The 17,363-nt window shown below is 43.2% G+C and overlaps 1 protein-coding gene across 14 annotated transcripts in view; it reads left to right on the top strand.

Annotated features, from left to right (window-relative positions):
- LOC137369472 (multiple PDZ domain protein) overlaps window positions 1-17,363 on the top strand; it is a 419,370-nt gene that overhangs the window by 245,972 nt on the left and 156,035 nt on the right. For 9 of the 14 annotated variants that reach the window (XM_068030740.1, XM_068030727.1, XM_068030729.1 and 6 more), the window contains 3 exons: window positions 1,324-1,501; window positions 2,024-2,134; window positions 12,004-12,093. In XM_068030740.1, coding sequence (XP_067886841.1) covers window positions 1,324-1,501; window positions 2,024-2,134; window positions 12,004-12,093 — 379 coding nt within the window. The remainder of the gene's footprint in view (window positions 1-1,323; window positions 1,502-2,023; window positions 2,135-12,003; window positions 12,094-17,363) is intronic. The other 5 variants (XM_068030738.1, XM_068030739.1, XM_068030736.1 and 2 more) reach the window with 1 other exon arrangement.

Raw genomic sequence — 17,363 nt, 5'->3', positions numbered from 1 at the left:
GAATTCACCTGTGCTCCTACATATAGGAGCGTCTCAAACTGTGGCAGTTGGATTAGAAGTGCATGATATGTAATGTGTGTCTCTAAATAAAAATGTGTAAGTGTTTCAAGACTAAGCTCCAGTTCTATCCTTCACTGCCTAACAATCCAAGTTGTAATAGATGGAAATTTTTTTAAAGTATTAGAAGGACATAGAGAAACTATGAGAAAAGATTAACAGGTAACATAAAATGGAACCCAAAAATCTTTTGTAAACCTGTAAATAGTGTCAGGCAAACCCCCCACCTACTAAGACTGAGGCACACATTTTGCCACATGATCATTAAAACTTAAAATTGCAAGCCCTAACTGGAAGGTCATTTGCACAGTACTAGCAGTGTTGGAACAATGGGGTCCGCTTGCCTACTCTTTCCAGCATGGACCATATCGACTGGATCCTCTTCATCCCTCTCTAATACCTTTTCAAGTTGGTCTAAGATGTCCCTCACCTGGCAACAAACCATGGGGGATTCTGATTCTGTTTACAAAGCCATGTAAGAGGCTCAAGGACTTTTTCATCTTGAAGATTGAGAGTATCTATTTGGCTGCTGCTTCTCTTATCACAGTGCAGACCTTTTACCGCTCTTGTTTTCTCCCTCTCCCTGACCAACTTTTATCTACTCTGAGTTCCATCTTCTGTGCACTAGACCTAACCATTCAACTTCATTTTCTTAGACTAATTCTCACTAACTTTTGCCAATGGCTCTCTCCCCTCAGCTACCGTTGCCTTGGCTGTCATCATTGGGTCCTCCCTAAACAGATAGCTCTGAACTGCTCCAACTATCACCAATAGCTATCTTTTTTAATTATGGTATTGACTTAAAAATCTTTATCCTTACATACAGATCTCTCCACCGCCTTGCTGTGCAACCTCCTTCAGACCTGTCTGCTTCCATAGAACCTCCACTCTTCTGCCATTGGCTTTCTTTGCATCGCTTCCCCCCCTGCCCCCACCCCACCCCTCTCCCCGCCTTCCTCCAGTGCTGGCAGGACCTTCAGCTGTCCAGGTCTTACACTTTGAGCTCTCTTTGTACACTATATGGCTCTCTCTACCCTTCAAAAGCTTCCTCATAAACTTTCTGTTGAACCATACATTTGGTAACCTTCCCTTGTCCTTCTGCTTATAATTCATTCCATGTCTGTACCACTTTGGGATAATTAATACATTAAATACACTATAGAAATTCTAGTAGTTGTGCTAAATTCTTCCTTTTTTTTGTGATTCTACATTGTCTTGCTCTGAATAATCATAAGGAAATGCGTTATTTTATTTTATTAATTTTAGAGTGGAGCTATGGCGAGAGCCTGCAAAGTCCTTGGGAATTAGCATTGTTGGTGGAAGAGGGATGGGAAGTCGACTGAGTAATGGAGAAGTCATGAGAGGAATATTCATCAAACACATTCTGGAGGACAGTCCGGCTGGAAGAAATGGAACATTAAAAACTGGGGATAGAATTGTTGAGGTATGCTTTTTGCAACTGAGTTAAAATATCTACTTACAAATATATTTTTCATTTTTAAAATCATATTCTTTCAAAATAGTTTACTTTATTGTTGAAATTTAAACACTGAGTGGAAATCTGTTCGGGACACTGGCAAGGAATTAAGATATGAATATGTGACCCCACAGTTCTAGAAAGAGGATCTGGAAGATGCATTTCTAGTAGAAACCAAGGGTTTGCAATGAAGTGCAGCCTTTAGATTTTTTTTTGTTTTTGTCACTTTTTAAGCTTACACCTGAAGAATGGCCACTCGAGTTGAGATGCAAAACGCTACTGATCCTGTAGAATTGTAGCCCATCATGAGTCAATTGCTTCAGGAGAGAGCATTTGGGGTGGGGGCAAATGCAATGGAAATTTATCCTAAATTGTTAGCATAAGGATCTAGCTGTACCAAGTCAATATTTTTGATTGCGATTGGGATGTAATGTGCTGTAAGTTGTAGTAAAGAAAGTTTTTTTACAAACTTAATGTGATGTTTTGCAGGTAGATGGAGTTGACTTGCGAGATGCCAGTCATGAACAGGCAGTTGAAGCTATTCGAAAAGCAGGCAATCCTGTAGTGTTTTTAGTCCAGAGTTTAATAACTAGACCTCGGGTATGTAAACTGAAAAGCACAGTAGTTAAGAACTACTTGCTAAAAATTGAGTTAAATAAATCAGCTTATGTCTAACATAACAGATAAATGAGAGATTAATTTATTTTCTGTTACATTTTAAATTGTTCATCTGTACAGATTTTTTATGTTAAAAGTTTTATTCCTGTAATACTGTGTAATATTGTTGATTAGTTCTCGCTAAATACATGACACCCTGGATGAAACAAAACCTCAGAAGAAGGCATTTTTTGTTTATACTTCTGCTTCTAGCTTTTTTTTGTAAGTTTCTGTTCTAATTTCCCCCCCCCCCCCACCCAAGACCTCAAACCAAACAAGCCTCTCTCTCTCTCAGCTTCCATGTCAAAAGCGACCTACCATCCTTCTTCCAATACAACCTAAATTGGCTTTTTTCTGAGCAACTGACTCAGAAAGGGGTGGGGGTGGGGTGGGGGGGCCTCCTTGCCATTGCTGTCTGAATCATGGTTTCTGGGACAATTTTAGTTTTGTTTCTTGCTGCCTCTGGAGTTGAAGTTCGGCATAGTGGCTGTTAGGTTGGGATTAACAGCAGGAAGCTTGGTCTCTATAATATATCCTATTGGAGGGCAGGTGACTGGTAATGCTTCATTGCACAGTCATGGAATCACAACGGCACAGGAGGCCATTTGGCCATCGAGTCCATGCCGGCTCTTCGTAGAGCAATCCAATCAGTTCCATTCCCCAGCTCTATTCCCGTAGCCCTGTAAATTTATTCTTGAAGTGCCCATCTAATTTCCGTTTGAAATCATTCATTGTCTCCTCTTCCACCCTCATAGGCAGCAAGTTCCAGGTTATTAGCATTCGCTGCGTAAAAAAAGTCCTTCCTCACATCCTTCCTGCATCTCTTGCCCAAAACCTTAAATTTGTTTCCCCTAATCCTTGTACCATCAAGCTAATGGAAATAGCTTTTCTTTGATGTGAGAACAGAAAGTGCCGGAAATACTCAGCAGGTCTGGCAGCATCTGTGTAGAGAGAATCAGAATTAATGTTTCAGGTCTGTGACCTTTCAGCTTTTCTTTGCCTACCCTATTCAAACCTGTCAGAATCTTGTGCATATCAAATCTCCCCTCAGTTTCTTGTGCCCCAAGGAGAACAACCCCAGCTTCTTCAGCCTAGTCTTGTTGCTAAACTCCCTCATCCCTGGAACCATTCTGGTAAATTTCCTCTGCAAGCCCTCAAGGACCCTCACATCCTTCCTGAAGTGTGGTGACTAGAACTAGATGCAATATTCTAGTTGTAGCCTAACCAGAACTTTATAAAGGCTCAGCATAGGAACACAGAAAATAAGAGCAGAAGTAGATCAGATGGCCCATCAAGCCTGCTCCGCCATTCTATACGATCATGGCTGATCTTGGGTTTCAAGTCCACTTTCCTGCCCACTCCGCATATCCCTAGATTCCCTATGAGACCAAAAATCTATCTATCCCAGCCTTAAATGTATTCAATGATGGAGCATCCACAACCCTCTGGGGTAGAGAATTACAAAGATTCACAACCCTTTGAGTGAAGTAATTTCTCCTCATCTCAGTCGTGAATGATTGACCTCTTATCCTGAGACTGTGTCCCAGTGTTCTAGATTCCCTGACCAGTGGGAACAATCTCTCAGCTTCTACCCTATCAAGCCCTTTCAGAATCTTGTATGTCTCAATTAGATCGCCTCTCATTCTTCTAAACTCCAGAGAATATAGGCCCAATTTACTCAGCCTCTCATCATAGGACAACTCCCTCATCCCAGGGACCAATTTAGTAAATCTTCACTGCACTGCCTCCAGTGCAGGTATATCCTTTCTTAAATGTGGCGACCAAAACTGCACACAATATTCCAGGTGCGGTCTCACCAAAGCCCTATTCAATTTTAGTAAGACTTCTTTATTCCTGTACTCCAATCTCCTTGCAATAAAGGCCAACATGCCATTTGCCTTCTTAACAGCCTGCTGCATCTGCATGTTAACTTTGTGCATTCCTTGCATGAGTACCCCCAAGTCTCTGAACATCAATACTTATCACTTTCACACCTTTTAAAAAAAAAAAAAAAATATTCTGCTTTTCTCTTTTTATGACCAACTTATGAACAACTTCACACTTTCCTACATTATACTCCATTTGCCATCTTGTTGCCCACTCAATTAACCTGTCTATATCTCTTTGCAGCCTCTCTCCATCTTACCCGCACCTTTACCTTCCCACCGAGCTTTGTATCATCAGCAAACTTAGATACATTACTCTCTGTCTCTTCATCCAAGTCATTAATATAGAGTGTAAATAGCTGAGGCCCCAGCACTGATCCTTACGGCACCCCACTATTCAATGCCCGCCAACTTGAAAATGCCCCATTTATGCCCACTCTCTGCTTCCTGTCTATTAACCAGTACTCTGTCCATGCTAACATGTTACCCCCAACATCATGAGCCCTTATCTTGCCTATTAATCTTTTATGTGGCACCTTATTGAATGCCTTTTGAAAATCCAGGTGTACAACATCTACTGGTTCCCCTTTATCAACCCTACTAGTTACATCCTCAAAAAACTCTAATAAATTTGTCAAACAGGATCTCCCTTTAGTAAAACCATGCTGACTTATTCTAATCATACTATACTTTTCTAGGTGCAATGTTAAGACCTCATTAATAATAGTTTCCAGCATCTTCCGAACAACTGATGTCAGGCTAACTGGCCTGTAGTTCCCTGTTTTCTCTCTACCTCCTTTCTTGAAAAGGAGCGTAACATTTGCCAACTTTCAATCTGACAGGACCATTCCTGAATCTAAGGAATTCTGGAAAACCATAACCAGTGCATCCACTATCTCTGCAGCTGTCTCTTTTAGAACCCTAAGATGTAGGCCATCTAATGCCGGGGACTTGTCAGATTTTAGTCCGTCAAGTTTCTCCAATGCTTTTTCTCGACTGATATCAATATCCTTAATTTCCTCTCGCTTTTTAGTCCCTAGGTTACTGCCTATCTCTGGTTTGGAACTTGTGTCTTCTACTATGAAGACAGACACAAAAAATGTGTTCAATGCCTCTGCCATTTCCTCATTCCCCATGATGATTTCTCCTGCCTCTGCCTTTAAGGGACCAACGTCTACTTTAGCAACTCTCTTCCTTTTTATGTACCTATGCTCTTACAATCTGTTTTTATATTGCTGGCTAGTTTACTCTCAATCTTTTTTTTTCCCTTTTTATCAACTTTTTCATGGTTTCTAAAATACTCACAATCCTCAGACTTGCTACTATTTTTGGAAAATTGTAAGCCTCTTCTTTCAGTCTAATGCTCTCCTTAACTTCCTGAGTGAGCCATGGATGGGTCTTTCTGGACGGGTTTTGGTTTTTGAAGGGAATGTACTTTTGTTGAACCCGTTGAATTGTTTCTCTAAATGTTTCCCATTGTTCATTTACCGCCATACCTTCCAGTCTATTTACTCAGTTAACCTTAGCCAATTCTCCCTCCTGCCTTCGTAATTGACTTTAAGTTTAAAATTCTTGTTTGTGATTGAAATCTGTCACTTGCAAACTTTACATGAAATTCATTGGTATTATGGTCACTATTTCCAGTGGATCTTTTACTATGACATTGCTTCTTAACCCTGCTTCGTTACACTATATGAGATCTAAAATAGCTTAAGCCCTAGTCAGTTCTACACAACATATTGCTCCAAGAAACTGTCACAAAAGCATCTACAAATTCATCTTCTAGACCACTGTTGCCAATTTGATTGTCTCAGTCTATATACAGATTAAAGTCCCCCACAATTAATACATTACCTTTTTTACATGCTCCAATAATTTCCTGTTAAATGTTCTGTCCAATAATATAACTACTGTTAGGGGGCCAGTAAACTACTCCCACCAGTGTTTTCTGGCTCCTGCAATTTCTAATTTCCATCCAAACTGATTCTACTTCATGATCTTCTGAGGCCAGATCCCTTCTTAATAATGTACTTATGCCATCCTTTACTATCAGGGCTACCCCTTCTCCTTTGCCATTCTGTCTGTCTGTCGGAAATATTGTGTACCCTGGAATATTCATTTCCCAACCTTTCTCTCCTTGTAACCATGTCTCGGTAATGGTAAGTAGATCTAGATCATTTACCTCTATTTGTGCCACAAGGACTAGCTCCCTCTTCCCTGAGTACTGATGCCAGTGCCCCAAGAATCGAAACCCCTTCGTCCCACACCACTCTTTGAGTCACGCGTTTAGTTCTCTAATCTGCTTGACCCTGTGCCAATTTGCACGTGGCTCAGGTAACAATCCAGAGATGATTTCGGTTTGTACCCTAACTCCTCACATTCTGTACGCAGAACATAATTTCTGGTTCGACCTATGTCATTGGTTCCCACTTGGACCACGACAACTGGATCCTCCTCTTCCCACTCCAGGTTCCTCTCCAGCCACGAGGAGATGTCCTTAACCCTGGCACCGGGCAGGCAGCACAGCCGTTGGTCGCGGCTACAGAGAACAGTATCTATCCCCCTGACTATACTGTCTCCTATCACTACCATATTCCTCTTCACTCTCCCCACTGGAATGGCATCTTTCACCATGGTGCCATGGTCAGTCTGCTCATCTACCTTGCAGTCCTTCTCTTCATCCACACAGGTAGCAAGGACCTCTTAACTATTAGACATGGTCAGGGGCTGAGACTCCGCCATCACTACATGCTGATTTCCCCCGACCTCCCTCACTTGCAGTCAGACCCTCCTATCCCTAACCATTGGCCATCTCTAATGTTCTCCGTACTTTAAGGGTTGTGACTGCCTCCTGGAACAAAGTGTCCAGCTAACTCTCTCCTTCCCTGATGCTCTGCAATGTCTGCAACTCAGTCTCCAGCTCAGCAATTCTGAGCTGAAGTCATGCAAGCTGCAAACACTTACTGCAGACATGGTTGTCCGAGATTGCAGTGCATTCCACAGATTTCCACATGCTGCAGTTGCAGCAGGCCATCAGCCCTGCCATCTCTGTGCAATCATTTTTTAGTCAACCTCCCTGCTTTTATACTCAATACCTCCATTTATGAAGCCCAAGATCCCATATGCTTTGCTAACTACTCTCTCAATATATCCTGTCACCTTTAAAGATTGATGCACGTATACCCCCAGGTCCCTCTGTCCCTGTATAATCTTTAGAACTGTGCCATTTAGTCTATATTGCCTCTCCCTATACCTTTTCCCAAAATGCATCACCTCACATTTCTCTGTATTAAATTCCACCTGCCACTTGCTAACATTCTGCTAACCTGTCTGTGTCTTGTAGCAGTTGATTGGTATCATCGGCAAATTTTGAAATTTTACTCAGTATTCCAATATTCAAGTCATTTATGTATAAATAAAAAACAGTGGTCCCAGCACTGAACCTTGGGGAACACCACAGTCTATCATCCTCCAGTCTGAAAAACAGCTATTTACCACAACACCCTGTTTTCTGTCCAATCCTCAGACACCTTCCCCATATCTAGGTAAGATTGGAAGATTCTGACAAGCCCTTCTGCTATCTCCACTCCCACTTCCTTTAGCAACCTCGAATGCAAGCCATTGACCAGGTGACTTATCCACTAAGCATAACCAGCCTTTCAAGTACATCCTGCCTATCAATTTTCACCCCATCCATTACCTCTACCATCTCCGTTTCTACCGATATTTGTCAGCGTCCTCTTCCTTAGTAAACACTGATACAAATTACTCACGAATTCGAGCTTTGCCCTGTGCTTCTAAGCATATATCACCCTCTTTGCCCCTAAGAGGCCCCACCCCACCTCATAAAATATGCTTACTATTTACAGGTCAGTAGAATATTTTTGGCTTCACTTTTCTGTTAACTGCTATTCTAGTCTCATATTCTTCCTTTGCCATTCGTATTTTCCTCTTCATTTCCCCTCTTATTGTAATTGGCCGAGTTTTCTCTTGTATAATTCACCTGACATCATCATACACCATCTTTTTTTGTTTCATCATTTTCTCTATCTCTCTTATCATCCAAGGATCCTGGCTTTGGTTCCCTTACCTTTTGTCCTTGTTGGAATATATCTAGCCTGGACCTGAAACACTCCTCCTTTAAGATCACCTATTGCTCTGATACAATTTTTTCCTGTCAATCTTTGGTTCCATTTTACCCTGGCAAGATCCCCTGTCATCCCATTGAAGTTAGCCCTCTTCCAATTTAGAAGTTCTACTTCAGATTGTTCATTGCTCTTCTCCATTACTAATCTAAACCTTATGATACTTACCCAAGTGTACTTCCCCACAGACACTTGGCCCACCTCATTCCCAGCACCAGATCCAGCAACACCTCCTTCCTCATTGGACAGAGAACCTACTGGTCAAGGAAGTTCTCCTGAACGTATTCCAGAAAATCATCCCCTTCCTTTCCCTTTACTCTAACATTATCCCAATCAATATTTAGGTTATTAAAGCCCCCCCAATATCACCACTCTATAGTTCTTGCACATCTCTGAAAGTTACATGAATATGAGGTTTACCCATGTTAAAAGGAAAATGAATACAACACCCAAATTTTGAAACTTGAAATTGACCAGGTATGTCCTGTACAATCATCCGAGCTCCAGGACATCACTGCAGGAGTTCCTCAGGGTAGTGTCCTCGGCCCAACCATCTTCAGCTGCTTCATCAGTGACCTTCCTTCAATCATAAGGTCAGAAGTGGGGATGTTCGCGGATGATTGCACAATGTTCCGCACCATTCGTGACTCCTCAGATACTGAAGCAGTCCATGTAGAAATGCAGCAAGACCTGGACAATATCCAGGCTTGGGCTGAGAAGTGGCAAGTAACATTCGCGCCACACAAGTGCCAGGCAATGACCATCTCCAACAAGAGAGAATCTAACCATCTCCCCTTGACATTCAACGGCATTACCATCGCTGAGTACCCCACTATCAACATCCTAGGGGCTACCATTGACCAGAAACTGAACTGGAGTAACCATTTAAATACCGTGGCTATAAGAGCAGGTCACAGGCTAGGAATCCTGAGGCGAGTAACTCACTTCCTGACTCCCCAATGCCTGTCCACCATCTGCAAGGCACAAGTCAGGAGTGTGATGGAATACTCTCCACTTGCCTGGATGGGTGCAGCTCCAATAACACTCAAGAAGCTCGACACCATCCAGGACAAAGCAGCCCGCCTGATGGGCACGCCATCTACAAACATTCACTCCCTCCACCACCGACGCACAGTGGCAGCAGTGTGTACCATCTACAAAATGCACTGCAGCAATGCACCAAGGCTCCTTAGAAAGCACCTTCCAAACCCGCGACCTCTACCAACTAGAAGGACAAGGCCAGTGGGCGGCACAGTAGCGCAGTGGTTAGCACCGCAGTCTCACAGCTTCAGGGACCCGGGTTCAATTCTGGGTACTGCCTATGTGGAGTTTGCAAGTTCTCCCTGTGTCTGCGTGGGTTTCCTCCGGGTGCTCCGGTTTCCTCCCACAGCCAAAAGACTTGCCGGTTGATAGGTAAATCGGCCATTATAAATTGCCCCTAGTATAGGTAGGTGGTAGGGAAATATAGGGACACGTGAGGATGTGGTAGTAATATGGGATCAGTGTAGGATTAGTATAAATAGGTGGTTAATGGTCGGCACAGACTCGGTGGGCCGAAGGGCCTGTTTCAGTGCTGTATCTCTAAATCAAATCAAATCAAATACATGGGAACACCACCACCTGCAAGTTCCCCTCCAAGTCACACACCATCTTGACTTGGAACTATATCGCCGTTCCTTCACTGTCGCTGGGTCAAAATCCTGGAACTCCCTTCCTAACAGCACTGTGGATATATCTACCCCAAATGGACTGCAGCAGTTCAAGAAGGCAGCTCACCATCACCACCTCAAGGGCAATTAGAGATGGGCAATAAATGCTGGCCTGGCCAGTGACGCCCACATCCCATGAATGAATAAAAAAAAACTTAATTGTGAGAACCAAGACTCTAGAGAGAGAGCATGCATGTATTAACATGTTCCCTAGTCCTGAAATGCAACTGCTATTGAACAAGTAAATATTAATTTTTCCTAGTTTACACATGTAATATCATTATGTCCACATACTATGATAACAATTGAATTTGAAAGCATCATTTTAGAAAATAGCTGTCACTGTTAACGACCTCAGTAGAGACCGTTAACTTTAAAACAAGAGATATGAGCTCCCCAGACTGATGCAAGAATTACACAACAAAATTTCACGTTTTAAGACTTTCACTAAAACAGCAAAACTGAAAATCAGCATTAACTAAACAGTACTTAGTAGGTAGCTAATACACTAAGTTACAGAGAAAGATATTTCCTATTAACATATAACACTCTTGAAAACTCCACACCACATTTATACATTACACAGTGTTCTCATCAAAAAGGTATCCTTGCAGTTAAAAGTTCCAAACACCTCCCAGTGCAATGGGTTGAATCTCCCAGTGTCCTTCTCAAAACTAATGTCCTGTTTGCTCACTTCTCCCGAGCACATTCGACTGGTCTTCTTTGGTGACCTTATTGTTCCTTTCTCCCCACAAACCTCAACTTTTGAATTGGCTTTAAGTCTTAGCAGTCTTTTGCTATATCGGTTTCTCTCTCTCTCCTTTGGCTCTACAGCTCTACTTGCTGGTCTTCCTTTCTTCTTTCAGCCTCTAGTCCTAGGAAAGTCTGTTGAATTTATCCAGATCAACAGTCAATAGTCATTTGCCTTTTACAATTCTCAGAGACCATAAGTCTAACCGTAGCAAAACCACCTGAGCCTTCCTGTTTCCAGGTGTTGCAATTGCAACTCAAATTTGCATTCTAGAGGCCCCAGCTCCCTGTTTATAATATTTGAGTCTGGGAGAGTGAAACCCATAGTACTTTTGATGTTACAACCTTGCAGCCTGCTTTCAAAGGATATGTGATCTGGGTTCCTTGTTACCATGGTAACTAAGACTCCTGGCTTGTCTCTGGGTAGAATTGGTGTGAGGTCACATGTCTTCTGAATCCATTTTATACAGCATTAAAGATGCATCTACAGCTGGCAACATATTTGGATGAAGCAAAAGATTCCATAGACAGCAAATAGTTAGAGGTTAATATTTACATGTTGAAAAATGACTTCTGTTATTAATCTTAGTTGAACTTCATTGTTCTTCCCTCATCTAAATAGTTGTGTGATGTTCTATTTGGAAGGGATGATTGAGTGTGGGTGTTTTTTTTTACCATTTAACCTAATGGCTTTCAATTGTAACTATTAGTCCCAATATTAGGGGTGATATGGCAAGTATGGCAGAGTAGGTTTTGAAAATACAGCAACCTCCCTTCATATTTTGATGACTTTATAGAAAAACTTCAAGCAGTGCTAATGCTAGAACTTTATAATTTGAGGTACACACCAGGGAATCTGGACAGTAGGAAAAGGGATAAAAACTTCAATTATGTCTGTCGTCATTTGCACACTTTGATTGATTTGCAGAGTCCTTCATGGTAGCAGGAATCATTGTATAAGTTGTCAAAACAACCTGGAGTGGTCAATGAAATGCTACATCCTGGTACCAGGGTTGTCGTCTTCAGTTTTGAATACTAGCAGATGTGGTAGTACAGTTGAATGCTACTGTGCTAAAATTTTCTTTTTCACATTTTATCTGAAAAGCGATTTGTGTTAGAATATAAAATGTGCAGCATATGTGAATATAGACACTTAAATATTGCATATCTATTTTAATAATACAATTTAGAATGGTACACAGAGCATCCTTATCCATACACACATTATTATGGTTGACTCATTCGGTGCTAACTCTTCAATTTTTTTCATCCTTTTCTAACTTCATTTACATTTCCCTCCATTTCATCCTTTTTGTTCCCAGCCAGAGTCTCAAAATAATCGTTCATCAACATTTGTTCTTAGTGGACAGAAACGTACCTCTACTAACCCATTCCCCTTTGATCCATCCAAGGTAAAAGTATCATTTTATGTGTGATCGTAAACCCCTTTCAAAGGCATTGGCTCATTCTTCGTTAGTCGGCAGTATTTGTTCAGTGTGCTGGGTGTTTTGTGTTTCACCTCTCTACAATTAAACAAATAACAAATGCTCGTTAACAAATAATACGCAAAGTTGCTCAGAACAATTTAGTATTTCTCTGGAATTTTCAATTATCAAAAATTTTTGGGCAGACATGCAGCATGTGAACAGTTAGCTCTATGTTCTTTCATACTTGTCAAATGCTTTGTCTGTTATATGTTTCTTTTGCTTTGAGAAGCTGCTTTCTTTGGAAATGCCTTCACATTGTGGCATTTAGGTAATCATTCAGAGACTTCACACATTAGGAATTGTTTTATTTTAATGAGTTTGCATTTGCTTTAGGGAATAAGTAGTGTAAGCTGGATGCAAATTGATTTTGTAGTCAGTTTTGATAGCAGTTCAATATTTGAGTCTACATTAATCTAATGTAATTGTTAGCCAGTATGCCTTGACATTAAAACATTTTAGTGTAAAATCTGGAAACAGTTTCCTGCTTTGCAATGAAGAATGGAGGTGAGCTAGGATAAATAGAGATGCAGGCCATGAAATTCGGCTTGTAGTAACAGGTTTTGCAGTGCTACAAGTGCCATTTTGCTTTCAAATTGGCAGCTGTGGCCTGTAGACCATCTAGTGTGCAGCGTGTGAGGGCATTAACACGCAGAGGGAGTGTCTGTTGGAAGTACACAGGTTAGGCAGCTCGTGATGTTCAGCAGTGTGGAAGGCTGATTTGGCACCAGTGCACCCATTTTGGAGCTCAAAGCTCCAACCAGCACCCTCTCTTAAACTCACACAGCTGAGGAGCAGGAAGAACCACCTCCCCCCTCCTGCTCCCCACCAGTAATATTTAAATGGATCATCAATTGCTTTCAGTTTAGTTGCTGTTTGATTTCTGCTGTCTCTTGCTGTGATTTCCAGAGTTGTTTGAAGTCTACATGGAGTGGTGGGGCAAAATATTATCGGACTTTGTCCTGACTGCAAGGAATTTGCACAAATATCTTGCGTCCAGATATGGGTGCAGTGGTATGCATTCCCCTTGGATTACAACATGACAGCGCGAATGAGCAGAAGCAACACAGAGCATGACAGGCTGCTGGAACAGAGTGGAGGAGGAGGGGAAAAAACAGGAGGCCGTATCCACACAGGGTGTTCAGGGAGCAATTCTCCCACCTGAACCTCAGCAAGGAACAGTGTGTCAGACGTCTCTGATTCACTAAGGATGTTTTCACTGAAATCTGCCACCTGCAGCAGCCACAACTGAACCCTTAGAGGAGGGCAAGGACGGTATTGCCAGAGGCTGTGACTATGAACTTTTATGTGTTGTGCACCTTCTGGGCTGGATCTGGCGATATTTGCAAAATGTCCCAGTTTGCCATGCATTGTTGCATCAGGGAAGTCACTGAGACCCTGTATTCCAAAAGAGCTGAATACGTTTCATTCTGTCTTTCCAGAGAGAAGCAGGCAGAGTGAGCAGGCAGCCTCACAAGAGTTACAGACTTCGCCACGATGCAAAGTGCCATTGATTGCACGCACATCACTTTGTGAGCACTGCATGGCCACTCTAGGACATATCACAACTCCTTGAACATTCAGCTAGTGTGTGACCATACGCAGCATATCATGCAGGTCAGTGCCCAGTATCCTGGCAACAGTCAGGATGCTTTTATTTCTGTGGCAGTCCGATGTCCCATCTGCATTCGAGCCATCATGACATGCCAGCAGCTGGCTTAATGAATGACAAAGGCAATCCTTTGATGACATGGATCATGATCTGGTGTGCACCCATGCACACATTGGCAGCAAGTATACATCGAAAGCCATGCTGCCACAAGAAGTGTGATAAAGCTTAAAAATGCTTCTGCTGCCTAGAGGAGCCCTGCTGTATGTGGTAGAACAGGTGTCAAGATTTGCAGTGGCCTGCTGCATGCTACACAACCTCCCTGTCATGAAGGCACAGACCTTGCCACCAGCTATATGCCGACCAGCTAAGAAAGAGAGGAGGCAACCAACACAGCGCATTTCTGGCTGAACTGGCTCATCTGACTGCAATACCAGTAAAAGCAACCCCATTTCCCTTTTCACCAACTGTCCCACACCTTCCCAATGTTACTGACTATCACAGCGCCCACTTAGAACATAGAACAGTACAGCTCAATACAGGCCCTTCGGCCCACGATGTTGTGCCGAACCTTTAACCTACTCTAAGATCAAACTACCTACATACCCTTCATTCTACTATCATCCATGTACCTATCCAAGAGTCGCTTAAATGTCCCTAGTGTATCTGCTTCTACTACCACCGCTGGCAGCGCATTCCACGCACCCACCACTCTCTGTGTAAAGAACCTACCTCTGACATCTCCCCGAAACCTTCCTCCAATCACCTTAAAATTATGCCCCCTGGTGATGGCCCTTTCCGCCCTGGGAAAAAGTCTCTGGCTATCCACTCTATCTATGCCTCTCATAATCCTGTACCCCTCTATCAAGTCACCGCTCATCCTTCTTCGCTCCAATGAGAAAAGCCCTAGCTCCCTCAACCTTTCTTCGTAAGACATGCCCTCCAGTCCAGGCAGCATCCTGGTAAATCTCCTCTGCACCCTCTCTAAAGCTTCCACATCCTTCCTATAATGAGGCGACCAGAACTGAACACAATATTCCAAGTGTGGTCTAACCAGGGCTTTATAGAGCTGCAGCATAACCTCGCGGCTCTTAAACTCAATACTCCTGTTAATGAAAGCCAACACACCATACGCTTTCTTAACAACCCTATCAACTTGGGTGGCAACTTTGAGGGATCTATGGACATGGACCCCAAGATCCCTCTGTTCCTCCACACTACCAAGAATCCTGTCTTTAAGCCTGTATTCTGCATTCAAATTCGACCTTCCAAAATGAATCACTTCACACTTTTCCAGGTTGAACTCCATCTGCCACTTCTCAGCCCAGCTCTGCATCCTGTCAATGTCCTGTTGCAACCTACAACAGCCTTCCACACTATCCACAACTCCAGCAAGCTTCGTGTCATCGACAAACTTGCTAACCCAGCCTTCCACTTCCTCATCCGAGTCATTTATAAAAATCACAAAGAGCAGAGGTCCCAGAACAGATCCCTGCGGAACACCACTGGTCACCGAGCTCCATGCTGAATACTTTCCATCTACTACCACCCTCTGTCTTGTATGGGCCAGCCAATTTTGTATCCAGACAGCCAAATTTCCCTGTATCCCATGCCTCCTTACTTTCTGAATGAGCCTACCATGGGGAACCTTATCAAACGCCTTGCTAAAATCCATATACACCACATCCACTGCTCTTCCTTCATCAATGTGTTTTGTCACATCTTCAAAGAATTCAATAAGGCTTGTGAGGCATGACCTGCCCCTCACAAAGCCATGCTGACTGTCTCTAATCAAACCATGCTTTTCCAAATAATCATAAATCCTGTCTCTCAGAATCCTCTCCAATAATTTGCCCACTACCGACGTAAGATTGACTGGTCTATAATTCCCAGGGTTATCCCTATTCCCTTTCTTGAACAAGGGAATAACATTTGCCACCCTCCAATCATCTGGTACTACTCCAGTGGACAGTGAGGACGCAAAGATGATCGCCAAAGGCGCGGCAATCTCTCCCCTCGCTTCCCATAATATCCTTGGGTATATCCCGTCTGGCCCTGGGGACTTATCTGTCTTCATATCATTCAAAATTTCCAGCACATCCTCCCTCTTAACATCAACCTGTTTGAGCATATCAGCCTGTTTCACGCTGTCCTCACAAACGACCAGGTTCCTCTCACTAGTGAATTCTGAAGCAAAGTATTCATTTAGGACCTCCCCTACCTCCTCCGACTCCAGGCACAAGTTCCCTCCACTATCCCTGATCGGCCCTACCCTCACTCTGGCCATCCTCTTGTTCCTCACATAAGTGTAGAACGCCTTGGGATTTTCCTTAATCCTACCCGCCAAGACTTTTTCACGTCCCCTTCTAGCTCTCCTAAGTCCATTTTTCAGTTCCTGCCTGGCTACCTTGTAACCCTTTAGAGCCCTGTCTGATCCTTGCTTCCTCAACCTTAAGTAAGCTTCCTTCTTCCTCTTGACTAGCTGTTCCACATCTCGTCATCCATGGTTCCTTCACCCTACCATCCCTTCCTTGCCTCGTCGGGACAAACCTATCCAGCAGTCGCAGCAAGTGCTCCCTAAACAACCTCCACATTTCTGTCGTGCATTTCCCTGAGAACATCTGTTCCCAATTTATGCTCCCCAGTTCCTGCCTAATAGCATTGTAATTCCCCCTCCCCCAATTAAATATTTTCCCATCCCGTCTGCTCCTGTCCCTCTCCATGACTATAGTAAAGGTCAGGAAGTTGTGATCACTATCACCGAAATGCTCTCCCAGCGATAGATCTGCCACCTGGCCTGGTTCGTTGCCAAGCACCAAGTCCAACATAGCCTCCCCTCTAGTCGGCCTATCGACATATTGAGTCAGGAAACCTTCCTGGACACACCTGACAAACTATTTACACTAAGGAGGTTCCAATCAATATTAGGGAAGTTGAAGTCACTCATGACAACAACCCTGTTAATTCTGCACCTTTCCAAAATCTGCCTCCCAATCTGTTCCTCCGTGTCTCTGTTGCTATTGGGGGGTCTGTAGAAAACTCCCAATAAAGTGACTGCTCCTTTCCTGTTTCTGACTTCCACCCATACTGACTCAGTAGACAAACCCTCCTCGACGACCTCCCTATCTAAAGCTGTGATACTATCCCTGATTAGCAATGCCACTCCCCCACCTCTTTTACCTCCCTCCCTATTCCTTTAGAAACATCTAAACCCCGGAACATTCAACATCCATTCCTGCCCCTGTGATATCCAAGTCTCCGTAATGGCCACAACATCGTAGCTCCAAGTACTGATCCATGCTCTAAGTTCATCACCCTTATTCCTGACACTTCTTGCGTTAAAATAGACACACTTCAACCCATCATACTGGCTGCAACTTTGCCCTGGTCAACTGTCTAACCTTCCTCACAGACTCTCTGCACTCTGTATCTTCCTGTTCAACAGCTACCCCATCCACTGATCCGTAGCTCCGGTTCCCATCCCCCTGTCAAACTAGTTTAAACCCTCCCGAAGAGCTCTAGCAAACCTCCCGCCCAGGATATTGGTGCCCCTCCAGTTCAGATGCAACCAGTCCTTCTTGTACAGGTC

This window comes from Heterodontus francisci, chromosome 4 (assembly GCF_036365525.1).
Source record: "Heterodontus francisci isolate sHetFra1 chromosome 4, sHetFra1.hap1, whole genome shotgun sequence".
NCBI classification, from domain to species: domain Eukaryota; kingdom Metazoa; phylum Chordata; class Chondrichthyes; order Heterodontiformes; family Heterodontidae; genus Heterodontus; species Heterodontus francisci.
The sequence above is the reverse complement of the archived record's forward strand: the minus strand, read 5'-3'. Positions and strand labels throughout refer to the sequence as shown.